Genomic DNA, 14,128 nt, shown 5'->3' with positions numbered 1-14,128 from the left:
TAGGACTGGCACTCAAGGACCACATACCCCAGTGATGATTCACTGTGCATTATTGGAGTAAACCTGCAGTACTGATTCTGAAGTGTATTAGACGCTGAAGTCATGGAGTGAATATCGTCCAAACTCAGATTGGAGAATGATTATCTTTGGAATGACCACTGTGGCCATAAACTCAGTCCTGACATGAGTTTATGGTCACAGTTTAACTTGTTAAAAGATTATGGGCATGCATACAATTACTAGTCTCAGTAATATTAAATAACCTACTTTTTTACATTACTTTTGGGAGGTGGGTGTTGCTGGGAAGGCCTGCATTTATGGCCCATTCTGAGTGGTCCACGAGAAAGTGGTGGGTGAACTGGTTATTGAGCTACTGGAGTTCAGTTTGATAGTTATTCCCAGATGCAGTTGGATAGATTGGGTTGGGGGTGTGCTGTGTTCAAGATCTTGACCAATGATGACAGTCCCCAGCCAGGATAGTGCATGAGCAGAAGCGGACTTTCTGAGAACAGTGTTCCTGTGTGAGTACTACCCTTGTCCTTCTTGGAAATGGAGGTGGTTGATTGGATGGTGATGTCAAAGAAAGTCTCACCACTAGATTCAGTGCATTGTGCAGATGGTGCATACCATACAATCAGTATACCACCGGTGGGTAGAGTCAGCACTTATTTGTGGATGGAATACTAATCATTGGTTGCTTTGACCGAAGTGTTACATGCTTCTTGAGTGCCTTTGGAACTATACTCATCTACATGAGAGGAGAGTATCCCATCACATTCCTTATGTATGTCATATAGATGACAGAAAGGCTTTGTGAGGTCAAGAAATGAGCAATTCACCACAGATCATGCCAAATTCCAGCCGTTTTGTTTACTTACTCATTTCCGGGATGCAGGTTTCTCTGCAGGCACTTATTGTCCATCCCTAATTGCCTGAACTGAGGAGTCATGTTGTTGGATCAGGAGTCACATAAAAATCAGACTAAGAATGCTGGACTTTTCCCTCTGAGTAAATTAGTGAAACAGAATAACTGAAAAACCAGAAAAAAAGTACATGCTAGAAACCTAAACTAAAAACAAAAAAAAATGTTGTAAATACTCATCAGAAATACTCATCAGGTCAGGGGGCATCAGTGGAGAGAGAAACAGAGTTAATGTTTCACGTCAATGACTTTTTAATCAGTTCTGATGAAAGGTCAACACCCTGGTTGCTGCCTGACCTGCTGAATATTCCCATCATTTTTTTATTATTTTTGTGGATTTAGGACAAACCTGGTAGTTTCATGATTACTCCTACTGGGACTTCCTTTTACTTTATTAAATTATTTGAATGTAAATCTCCAGTTGCCACAGTTGGATTCAAATTCATGCCTCCGCGCTGGTGGTTCAGAACTCTGGTTACTAGTCAAGTTACTTAATTGCCACACCACTACACCCACAGCAGACAGTTTTTAAATTTATTTTGCTACGTTTTGGGCTCATATTGGTACAAAGTTTCAGACAGAATTTGTGTTGACAGTAATACACCATAGCCCTAAATTCTTGTGGCTGGGTACCTGGAACACATTCTTTATGATAATATATAGCTATATTCTATTGAGCCACTGAATGGAAATTACAGGCTATCTAATCTATATATTTATGGTGTGTCTCTGAATAGAAACAGTACAGTAAATCATTGGTGTGGACCTGCACTCTGGTACCCTGTGAATCAGTTTATCAATTAATTATTCTATTCACCCTTGAGGGAATTTTCCCAAAACTCCATTCATCTTGCATCAAGCTGATCATGACTATTACTGGAATTTTAAGCAATCAAATTAGCTATCAGATGGAATCAAGTGTGTAGTTAGAAGCACATCTTGGGGTTCCAGTCGGAAATCAATGTTGCAAGTGACCTGGATCAGGCAAAGACCACAACTCAGAAAAAGGATGGATTTCATGGCTAAGGAACAAGAGCTGTAATCAAGGGCAATATTCTTCTAATATTTAGCTGGGAGTATTTTGCTGATTATTGGGTGTGTAGTATGTCCAATAGGAGACTGTAGGATTAAGAGAATGTCCATCTCTTTTGTGTAGTACTTTGATTCATTAACACTGCAACATGGTTCAGCAAAACAGAATTATTTGCCTTCAAGTTTAGGATATAATTTCCTAAGCACATGCGGGTTACAAAGGGTAGCATCTCCAGGATCCATGCACAGCTTGATGAAGCCACACTCACAGTTGGTCATCCAGCCACAATGGGCTCATTCTTTGCCCTTTCTCTGGAAACCTGTACAGCAAGGCTCTCCAGTTCTACTGCAGCAGCAGAGAAACTGGGGATGGGCAACACCTACTACATTGAGAGCACCTTGAACCTGATGACCAGGTCCTTTTCCAATCCGCACGCACCAGCCCTGAATTGGGAGATGTTATTGGTGTAAACCTTCATCTACTTTATCTTCTCTCCCCTTACCACACCCCAGCCCTTGACTCTTTACCAGTTCAGAAGCTCAAACTGCCTCCACACAGTAAGTGAAGAAAAGTTGAGATCTTGGAGACAAAGGTGTTATTAGAGCATAGGAAATAGGAGCCAGAGCAGATTATATGGCCCCTTGTGCCTACTCTAACATTCCATAAGGGCAGCACAGTGGTGTAGCCTGTTTAGCTGCTACTTCACAGTTCGAGACCTGGGTTCAATTCTGACCTCAGGTGCTGTCTGTGTGGAGTTTGCATGTTTTCCCTTGATGGTAGGTATTTCTATTGGGTGCTCCAGTATAGTTAGCTGATGAATAGTATAAATAAAACTAAACATTTTAAACGTTTTGGGGGCATGGAAATTATCTTTGTGTAGCGACTCACAGTCTGAGCAAGCGAACCGGCTTGGCGGTTGGGTCGCACGTCGTCAGAGCGGCGAGGCCCAAGATGGCGTTGGGCCTTCGTCTTCCCTGAGCGACGGGGAGAACCCGCGCATGGGAAAAATTTGATGACATAACGCATACATCATTTCCTTTTTCGGTGGGCGGGAACCATTCCTCTTAAAAGGCCCACACAAGGCGGGAAAATAAATCAGTTTTGTTCTGCAACTCATCGACTAGTGTCTTGCTTTCGCATCGCGGTAGCAGCCGCTACATTTGAATAATTTAGATGTTTGCACTGTGCTACGTATTTGTTCAAGTAACCTGGAACAACAATGAAACTTCACGATTTATTTCAAAAAGTAACAGATAAAAGTATGCTGGCACTCAGTATCAATGAGCATGAAGTTTGTAATGACTTTCATCCAAGGTGCAAGGTGGAGAACACTTCAGCACTAGTGGCATAAGTTTACCCTTTGAGTGGAGTGAAAATGTGTCTGAAGCACCACCAATGCATTTGCCGTTCACAAATACTCTTGGGACCTGTGCAAAAGAATACAGCGTTAGAATAATATTGGTTGATGTTAAACTCACCAAACTCCAGACAATGTTTTTATTCCTCTAGAAATGGGTTCCTTAAATATATTTTCCCCGGTATATAAACTACACATTAAAAATATAAGTGGCAAAACTCTGGGTAATTTAGGAAACATATTGTACAACATGAGGTCTTTCAGTAGATATTAACTAATATTAGCCATGAAGTCATCTCATCCATTATGATTTTGTGAACTGCATGAAAGCATGTATGTAGGGGGTTTAGTTTGCTAGAAAGATGTCTTGAAACAGTATTTTATTGGATTTGTATGCATGCGTGCATATTGTGGTCCATTTTGTTACTATTGTATCACTAACCACAAACATTATTACTAAAAATGGAAGAGATAATGGCTCAGATTTTACAGGTGATTGTGATGGTTCTGAATGGAACAGTATGCATTAATACCTTCAAATGGAAGTAAATGTGGGAAAAATGTTCCCTTAAATCACCATGTAGTTTGTTGCTTAGAGACAAACTTGTTCCAATTCCCAAATAAATTTGCTTTTTGACACTATTACAGTAGAAGCAGTTCAAGTCAGATCACACCATTAGCTAATATTTACTGATTACTCCTATTGTAGAAAGGAAGAAGGAATTAGAGAAATCAGAATGTTGCAGCACAGAAACAAGACTTTCACAGGAGCAATTGTGAATTTTAACTAATTACCTTCCATTTTAATTGTTTGAGATTGTTGAAGGAATTATGTTAGAAACAATAAGAGTTTTCAAAGCTAAACTTATAACATACGTGACAAAAATGAAAGCTTTTAAAAGTTCTATTTGGTTGATCCTATCAAGTTGTAATTTACTAATTTTGAAAACAGAACATATTGTAAGTTTTCATAATTTTTCAACATACTTCATCACTTGTGACCTGAATGCCTTTCCTTAGACTTACGACCCCTGGATTCTCTGACTAATTTTTTCTCTAACCAATATTCCTCTTCTTTCAAGAAGCCTTGGGCTACAGCTGTGATGGCTATGTGGCCATTTTTACTTCTCTTAACCCAGAAATCTTGATGCACTGTCAATGCTACCTTCATTCTTACTTGAATTAACATTTTCTTTAATCTTTTGTTTATTGTCAGTGGATGTTTTTACATAATTCCCTGAAGTCTCAAAGAAAGTAAATCCAATGAGGTTCTACTCACCTTGGTGTCCTGAGAACTGCACATTATGACAGAATATGGAGAAACGACAAATATTGATGACTTACTGTTCGAGCCCCAGTCAATTCCTCAAGAACATTTTGGATAGTGCTGCCATCTTTGTGTAAATCCAACTCAATTGCCTTGTATTTGACTCCTAGTTCTTGGAAGAGGATCTTTGTCTTCTTACAGTAAGGACAGAAGGTCTTGGAAAATAAAACCACACAATTGTTTGCAACTTGGTTCTGAAAGAAATCACAAATAATTCATTGCTTAACTTTGCTCATCTTGCATTTCATCTTTTTTCTATTTAAATAAACCCAGAACATCCCCCCACCCCCACCAGTTGGGGCTCAACAGTGCCCAGATGGGAAGACCACAGCTATCTTGAAGGTTTGTACGCTTGATGGAGATGAGAGGTAATGAGCATCAAGGTCAAAACGCGATCCGAAAACAAGGATGACTTTTTTTAAAAAAGTGCTGTGTTGCTCAGTGGGAACAGGCGTGGGCCAGCATGCACAGGGAGGATGAGTGAATGGCGCAAGATAGCAGCAGAATTTTGGATAACCTCAAGTTACTCTGAGCAGAAGATGGAACACCTGCCAGAAGTGCATTGCACTAGACAATTCTAGAGTCTGGAAAGGAATAGATGGGGTGTCAGCAGCAGATGGACTGAAGCACATGCAGAGTATTTGCTTTTAGGGAGGTGGAAACTGTTGAGCTTTTCCATTAGCAATGCTAAAACATTCCTTAGGGCAAAGCTCAATACAAATGAAATGCATTTACTATATATCTTACTATGTACTGTATATGTGATGTACTGTTGTACAGAATGATCTGTCTGGATGACATGCAAACAAAAGCTTTTCACTGTGTCTCAGTACATGTGACAATGGTAAACCAATTCACAGTATTGTACATGTTCCTATTTTGAAATTGGTAGCATGAAATAGTTTTACAGTTCTGATGGAAAATGGTTCAGTTTTTGAAGGGCTGTTTCAGAAATATTCAATTCCATGAAGTGAGAAATCCTTTTAGAAGTATAAAATAGTAGCACTATTGGTGGCACAAACAACTGTGCTCCCTCTCTAGAAGAAACAATTCACCAAAAACTACTTCTTTAACAGTTGGTATCCTGACTGGTTGCATCTTGGCCTGGTATGGCAATTCCAATGCACAGGAATGCAAGAGGCTGCAGAAAGTAGTGAACACCTCCCAGTTCATCGTGGGCACAGCCTTCCTCACCATTGAAAGCATCTACACAAGGCACTACCTCAAGAAGGCAGCATCTATCATCAAGGACCCCCACCATTCAGGTCATGCCCTCTTCTCGCTGCTACCGTCGGGCTGGAGGTACAGAAGCCTTAAGTCCCACACACCACCAGACTGACGAACAGCTACTTTGCTACAACCTTGAGTCGACTTGCATGACCCTTATCCTGACTCAGCAATGGAACACTGTGGACCATCTCTTGCACTACCATGGGCTTGTCTCTGTGTTTTATTTTGCACTAGTGTCTTGTTTTGCACGGTCTTTTTTCTTCACTGTGTTGTATAATTTATGTGTTGGTGATGTCTGAATCTACGTGCCTGTGATGCTGCTGCAAGTATTTCATTGCACCTGTACCTCGCCGTACTTGTGCACATGACAATAAACTCGACGTTTGAAGATCGTCAGATGCTAGTTTCACTTTATTAATAGAAGAGTACCCAGGCTAAAAGTTAATGTATATTTAAATAACATTTGCACCTCAAGGCAACTTACGCGAATAAACTGCAAAGCTGCCTCATTGCGTGCTTCTGGTAATTTGGTAAAAAAATTCCCCATCCTCGCAAATAGAAAACGCATCGCTGTAATCTCTGTGTACTAGAACTAATGACACAAGTTATTTGGGCATAATAGGGGTACAATAAGACAAAAGGCATAACAACTAGTTACACTTTACAAATATAATGCCGTCAATAATAAAGCAAAAGTGTCTTTATATTACGTTATCACCACGTTTTTGGCTTCGGGCGATTCTCGGCAGATTGAACGGGCTCTCTGTGCAGATCCTGGTGCACACTAACCCCCCCCCCCCCCCCGTTACTTAGTTGAGGATACGTGTACACAAACGATGTTTGGAAATGTTCCTCTCTGACAGAGATACACGGTCGAGGGAAGGGGTCAAAAGAAAGCAGCATGTGCTGCAGTTCAGTGATTACAAGAACTGGAAACTAAATAGGAGGGGCTGGGCTTGATTAACCTAACAAATGTGGGGAAGAAGTTTGAAACAAACCGACATCCCGGGCAAGCGGGCAAGCAGACTGCGGGAAGCCTGTGCACCGCGAACCCAGCCCGGGGCGATACAACGTCACAATGAGGCGTCAGTGTGTCACTTTCACTCAGAAGCTGATGCCTGGGACACGTGGGGAAGTCTGGCGCTCACCAACTGCAGGCGACAGGCTGCTGCTGCTGCTGGTGAGATCAATTACCTGTACAAGCCACCAAATCCCAAGATGCCGAGCAAAATAAATCAAGAAACACATGGGATGTGTACCTTGGACCTAAATATTTATTATCCACCGCCGTTCTGACTTTACTAGTCCGTGTGATTCAAACCTACAGCTGGCACCAGTCACGATAATTCAGCAAAGAGTAAACAATTTTCTGTAGTCGAAATAGAAAAACCAAATTGCAAAGATCTTAACAGGTTGAAATATTTCAAAGTGCATTTATACTGTATTATTTTTATTGGAATGGCTTTTGCTTTGTCGACATTCTGTGCCATCGACTTCCTATCACCATTCAATCTGTTTTCGTAGTTGACAGAACAAGCTCAAGGTGCCTAGAATTTTGAATTGGAAAGTAAGAAAACTTTCTGCCATGTAAATGGTGTCCTGAATATTCACTATCCATTTGAAGTAACAGATGGGGCTCCGATGAAGTAGCACTGTTCCGGCAATCCAGATTAATACTCCTGCAGTGGATGCGCACAAAACATGGTACGGATGAAAACGTACAGTTTTTGCATTTAATTGCAAAGGCGCTCCAAATAATTCATACTGAGCACTAAAGCACCGTGGATGCTGGAAATCTGAAATACGTATGGGAAATTCTAGAAATAATTAGCAGGTCTATGAGCAACTTTGGAGAAATGGTAGCCATTCATTGAGATTGGAACACGCCGTTTAACAATTTTGAAGGTGAACGGGAGGAAAGAGCAAAACTCAGGGCGGAAATCGAGTGGAGGCAACAGAGAGTAAACTAAGTGAAGGTCCAACAGTCTGTTGGAGGAACTCAGCGGGTCGAGCAGCATCTGTGGGGTGAGGTGAGGTGAGCATCTGCAGTCTCGTGTCTCCAACTAAATTTCTGGAATAAACCAAACTGGATGATAAAGGAACTGAAGGAAACAATAAATGAATCGAGAGCAGGTGTAATAGGAGCAGCTAAAAGTTCAATGTCGTTTTATAAGTCATAAACCTGTCTAATTAAAATGAGGTGCTGTTCCTTCAGCTCTTCTTTACTTGACCTCATTGAAACAATCCAGGCCAAGAAGGCAGTGGTCAAATTGGGAATCAGATGGTGGATTAGATCTTTATCTTTTCAATACAAAATGTGAAGTCATTGACCTAAATTGTTAATTGCTTTCTCCTCAAATGCAGCCTAGCCTGCTATTTCCAATATATTTATTCTGTTTATATTTCATGCTGAATTTATCCCATAATATCACATGGGATCCAGGCTGAGCTAGCCAATTAGGTACAAAATTAGCTTGGCGGTGGAAGCAAAGGGTTGTTTTTCAGATTGGAGGCCTGTGACCAGTGGGGTGCAGCAGGGATCTGTGCTGAATCCTCTGTTGTCATAAATATTAATGATTTGGATGACAGTGTAGGTGGCATGATTAGTAAGTATGTGGATGTAAAAAGGAAAAAGTTGTCACTAGATATTTAGATAATATGTTCAAGATAGAACCAGCTTACTCAGTTCATTCCATCTGGAATACAAATCTATTGGATGTTTTAGGTCATAATAACAGAAGATATTGGAAATACTCAGCAGGTCAAGCTGCATTGGCGGGAAGAGAAAGGTTTCAGGTTGGAGACCCTTCGCTGAAACTGTGAAGCAGAGAAAAAGCTCATTAAGCAACAGGGAGGGTGAGGAGGGGATGTCTCTGATAGGGTGAAGCTAGGGCAACCATGGGGATAAGCTGTACACAAGCTGAAAACTGAGATCTTTTAGGTCTCCCACAATGGGAGACCAATCTGTTTCTTAATAATTCTGGAGTCCTGATATTTCGCTGGGACTCTAGTACATGAAAGTAAAAAAAAGTTTTCATGAGTGGAATTTAGTGCTTGTTGTTAATTCAGGCTTTTTTTTAATCTAGCAAGCACCAATTAATTTCATTTATTGTTGTAATGTTTTAAAAAAGAACAAACACAAAATTAAAAATATTAGCTCAGGTGGTTTTATAACATCAAGTTGAATTAGATATTGCCAATTTAGTATTCTCCATTTTTTTAGAATTGCATATGCAGGTGGCTGGCAGGCAACAGGTGTTGATGGCTCACACAACACCTGTTGATAACTCATCATAATATTTTGGTTGTGTCTTTGGAGGATGCACCAAGCATTAGTTTTGTATATCTCTGCAGAGTGATGGTTAAATTGAAACAAACAACAGTTACACACCCATATCTTAGCTTCTATAAAGTAATACAGACTAGTCTAATTTGATATGCTACTGTGTTGTGTGAAGAAACAATAATGAACATATAACAGTTGATTACTTTTTATTGATGAACAAAATTCAGCACTCCAAACAATGTCTCCTGTACTATAACCTGGAATCATACTATTTAGAGCAATGGGACTTTACAATTGGAAAAAGTTAAAAATAAATAAGGATTTCTATCACTTACACATTATGTTTCAATACTTGTGCACACTTTCTATAATTCCTATGGAACACACACATCCTACTTTCCACAGCGCCAGAACTAAGTGTTTCAACGTGTGTGGGAAATTCTTGTTGAAAAACCCATTGCTGCTGTAAGATATTTGACCTCTGCTTGGCATTTCCCCATTAAGCATGGTTGCAATGAAGAACTTGGTGATTGGGCAACTTGGACCTATATCACTTCAGTGCGGTATGATGTATTGGTGTACAATATCTTTATAAACAGGAATAAGTAGTGTTCAAATAATTAACTGTCGCACAAGGCTCTGGGGACTAAAGTAATATCCTATGGTATCTCAGTTTTGACTGCAAAAAGGAATTTTCTTGTCCCCTCACCCCCCCCCCCCCCCCAATAATTGATCTCTTATTTTGTCTGTTTCTTTGCCTCTCAGAGTCAGAGTTATTATCACTGACATATGTCGTGAAATTTGTTGTTTTGCAGCAGCAGTACGGTGTAAGACATAAAAATTACTATAAGTTACAAAAATATATAAATAGTGCAAAAGAGGAATAACAAGGTAGTGTCATGGGTTCATAGACCATTCGGAAATCTGATGGCAGAGGGGAAGAAGCTGTTCCTGAAACGTTGAGTGTGGGTCTTCAGGCTCCTGTACCTCCTGCCCAATGGTAGTAATGTGAAGAGGGCATGTCCTGGATGGTGAGGGTCCTTATTAATGGATGCTACCTTCTTGAGGCACCACCTCTTGAAGATGTCCTCAATGGCAGGGAGGGTTGTGCCCGTGATGGAGCTGGCTGAGTCTACAACCCTCTGCAGCCTCTTTTGATCCTGCGCTTTGGAGCCTCCATACCAGCTGGTGATGCAACCAGTCAGAATGCTCTCCACCGTACATCTGTTGAAATTTGCAAGAATATTACAATACTTTGTATGATAGGGGAAGACTCTGAATTGGTTCTTCTGCTAGTTAATTCAATATTCATCCCCTGGTGCACTGGGAATCTATCTTGAGACTTACCAAAGACAATAACGTGAGAAGTCAGAGCATATGTACACCTAGGACATCCGGCTCTTGAGCCTGCACTGCCATTCTGAAGGATCATGGCTGAACTGATCCTGACCTCAGTTTCATTTTCTTGCCTGTCGCTAATAAGTCTTCATTTCTTCATGGGGCTGTCTTGAATATATTCAATAATTCAGATTCCACAGCTCTCTGAGATAAAGAATTCCAAAGATTCAAAACCCTTTGAGAGAAGAAATTCTTCCTCATCTCCACCTTAAATATGTGGCCACTTATTCTGATTGTCTCTCATTCTTCGAAGTTCCAATGAGTATAGATCCAGACTGCTCAATGATTTGTCATAAAATGACCCCTTCATGCCAATCAAGTGCATCTTCTCTGAACTGCCTCCAAAGCAAGTACATGCCTCCTTTAATAGGGAGATCAAACTGTACACTGTACTCCAGGTGTGATCTCATTAATGCTCTGCACAGTTGTAGCAAGACTTCCCTAATATTATACTATATTTCCTTTGCAATAAAAAATAAAATTTTATTTTGGCTTCCTAATTATTTGCTCTATCTATATGCTAAATTTCTTTGTTTCATGTACGACAAGGTCTGTACAGCAGCATTTTGCAGCCTCTCTCCTTCTAAACAATATTCAACTTTTCTATTCTTCCTGCCAAGGTGCAAATGTCATATTTCCCCACACTATATTCCATCTACAAAATTTTTGCCCACTAATTTACCTGATATAATATTGCTTTCCAGTCCCTTCGTGTACCAGTTACAAACATAGATGTGAAAGTAATTTGTATCATAAGCAAAATTGGTTTCTATACACTTAGTCCCTTGTTAAGGTCCCAGCACCAATCCTTGTGGAATCCCAATATATATTGCCTGCCAACCTGACCCAGTTTCCTGAATCTGTTTTCCTTTAATTAGCCAATTGCCTGTCCATGCTAATATACCACTCCCAATGCCAAGAGCGCTCACCTTGTGCAGTAACCCTTTACATGGCACCTTACTGAATGTCTTTTGTAAGTTTAAACATTCTACATATCACTGGTTCTCCTTTATCCACCACCTTTGTTCTAATAAATTTGCCAAGCACAATTTGCCTTCCACAAAAGAATCTTGTCTCTGCTTGATTGCATTATGATTTTCCAATAAAAAGGTAGAAAAGTATTGCCCTCTGACACAGAGAAGTACAATTTTGTGGTAGCATTCAACCTTCCAGTAGTCCTTCAAATTACATCCTGACTTAGTCATAGAGCACTTCTCGTTTCTTGTTGCTGGATTAATATTATGGAATTCTGAAGCTGATACCATTGGCTGCATCATTATTGTCAAGTTCAATGAAAAGCAATTTCTCAATTCAGCTAGGGATGGTTTATAAATGTGGCCTTGACAACATCAATCAACTTCTAAGAAAAACAATTAGCAATGTGGGTTTTGTCATTAACGGTTAGTGTAACACTATTACAGCGCCAGTGACCCGGGTTCAATTCCCGCCGCTGTCTATAAGGAGTTTGTAAGTTCTCCGTGTCTGCATGGGTTTCCGACGGGTGCTCCGGTTTCCTCCCACATTCCAAAGACGTACGGGTTAGGAAGTTGTGGGTATGCTATGTCGGCGCTGGAAGCGTGGCGACACTTGTGGGCTGGCTGCCTCCAGAACACACTACACAAAAGATGTATTTCACTGTGTGTTTCAATGTACATGTGACTAATAAAGATATCTATTGAACAAAAATGAATATTTGAAAATGAAACAATTGCAATTTTTTTCCTCTAAACTTAAGATTACAACAATGCTGTCAGCAACAACAGGTTGCAAATCAGGTGCATGAGTTCTCCAAACACATTGATGCAATCACGAAGAAGGCATGCCAGCAGCTCTACTTCGTTAGGAGTTTAAGGAGATTTGGTATTTCACCAAAGACTCCTACAAATTTCTATAGATGTACAGTGGAGAACATTCTGACTGGTTGCATCTCAGCCTGGAATGGAGCCTCCAATACACAGGATCGCATGAAGCTGCAGAGGGCTGCAGAAGATGCAGCCAGCTCCATCACGGGCACAACCTTCCCCACCATCGAGGACATCTTCAAGAGGCGGTGCCTCAAGAACGCGGCATCCACCATTAAGGACTCTCATCATCTGGGACATGCCCTCTTCTCATTACTATCATCAGTGAGGAGGTACAGGAGTCTGAAGACCCAAATTCAACGATTCAGGAACAGCTTCTTCCCCTCCGCCATCAGCTTTCTGAATGACCCATGAACACCAGCTCATTATACCTTTCTTTGCACTGTTTATTTATTTTCTTAATTTATAGATTTTTATGTCTTTGCACTGTACTGCTGCCACAGAGGAACAAATTTCATGTCATACATCCAATAGATCCAATTCTGATACCAGTCTTTACACAAAAAAGGAAGTTAAACAATGAACACTTGGCAGCAGAGGAAAGCAAGTAAATTTAAATAGAACTAGGGCAAAAGATATAACAGGAAAGTTTAAAGAAAGTTTATACAAGTAGGGGAAGAGCGGTAAAAGGGTGGACAGAAGATGTACAGAAGTGGTAGCGCAGCATAGCTAACTTACTGTACTAGTTATTATACAGAGGCTAGATGATTGACAGAAGTTTAACTCCCACCACGAAAACATAGAGAATTAAAACAATTCATTAAAACTGGAGTTATAAGCTAGTTTCAGTATGGTGACATTAAACACTTGTCTATTTCAATAATTTTTTTTCTGGTAAAGAAATATACAATCTTTATCCGGTCTGGACTATAGCTAACTGCAGGCCCACTAAGATGTTGAGTTGATCCCTAAAATTCTGCAGAGGACAACTGTAAATGCTGGCCCTGACAGCAACTTCTGCATCAAAAACAGAAATATACACGTAAAAAAAAAGTTGTCCCTCAAGTTCCTATTAAATCTTTCCCCTCTCATCTTGAACCTACGCCCTCCAGTTCTTGATTCCCCAACCCTGGGAAAAAGACTGAGTGCATTTAGTCCATCTATGCCCCTCCTGAGTTATTCCAACATTTCTGTTCTTAATTCAGATCCCAGCATCTGCCGTTTTATTCGTTTTCCAGCGACTTCTGCATCTCCTGAACGAGTAAAAAAGGCAGGCCGAGATCCCAGGGCAGCACTTCCAAGAAGTGTATGCATGTTTCCTCACCCCACAAATGCCCCCGGACTAAATGCATCGTTTCACCAATGCAAACCCTGATCACCCGCTTCTCAACGTGGGATCTTACTGTGCGCAAATTTTGGCCGCCGCCTTTCCTGCATTGAAACAGTGGCAGCGCTTGCAAAATAAAATTTAATTCGTTGTTTGTAAGTCGCTTTGGGGCGCCTGTGGGGTGGGGTGGAGTGGGGGGAGGAGAGGGGCCGTGGAAAACGTTGTGTAAATCCGAGCCCCGTCCACCTCAGTGTCCCGAGTCCGGTACCTGCCATCGGCCTCTCGGGCACACCGTTGCCAGGGGAGACCCCGCTCGCAGACACATCGAAGCGCAACCCACTCAGACTGAACCGCAGTCGGAGTTTCTCGCCTCCCGTCGGCTTCAGCAGCCGCGGGCTCCGTCAGGCGTCCTGCGCGGACAGCACCGGCCGCCGCACTCGACCCAG

General features: G+C 41.1%; 1 protein-coding gene across 4 annotated transcripts; it reads right to left on the bottom strand.

Annotated features, from left to right (window-relative positions):
- Positions 1-3,182: 3,182 nt before the first annotated feature.
- Positions 3,183-14,095, bottom strand: glrx2 (glutaredoxin 2). 4 transcript variants are annotated; one of them, XM_052011082.1, is made up of 5 exons: positions 13,951-14,069; positions 7,129-7,238; positions 6,354-6,461; positions 4,657-4,833; positions 3,183-3,382 (listed from the first exon to the last, which is right to left on the bottom strand). In XM_052011082.1, the coding sequence occupies exons 3-5, from the start codon at positions 6,435-6,437 to the stop codon at positions 3,233-3,235; spliced, it is 411 nt and encodes a 136-aa protein (XP_051867042.1). In that variant the 5' UTR covers positions 6,438-6,461; positions 7,129-7,238; positions 13,951-14,069; the 3' UTR covers positions 3,183-3,232. The 4 variants fall into 4 exon arrangements, with proteins under 4 accessions (XP_051867042.1, XP_051867043.1, XP_051867045.1 ...); XM_052011083.1 differs by lacking the exon at positions 7,129-7,238 and having other exon boundaries at positions 13,951-14,089; XM_052011085.1 differs by lacking the exons at positions 7,129-7,238; positions 13,951-14,069 and adding an exon at positions 6,580-6,625.
- Positions 14,096-14,128: the final 33 nt, after the last annotated feature.

Source organism: Pristis pectinata, chromosome 3, assembly GCF_009764475.1.
Source record: "Pristis pectinata isolate sPriPec2 chromosome 3, sPriPec2.1.pri, whole genome shotgun sequence".
In the NCBI taxonomy this organism is placed as follows: Eukaryota; Metazoa; Chordata; class Chondrichthyes; order Rhinopristiformes; family Pristidae; genus Pristis; species Pristis pectinata.
Note: the sequence above shows the minus strand (reverse complement) of the source record. Positions and strands in the feature narration are given on the sequence as shown.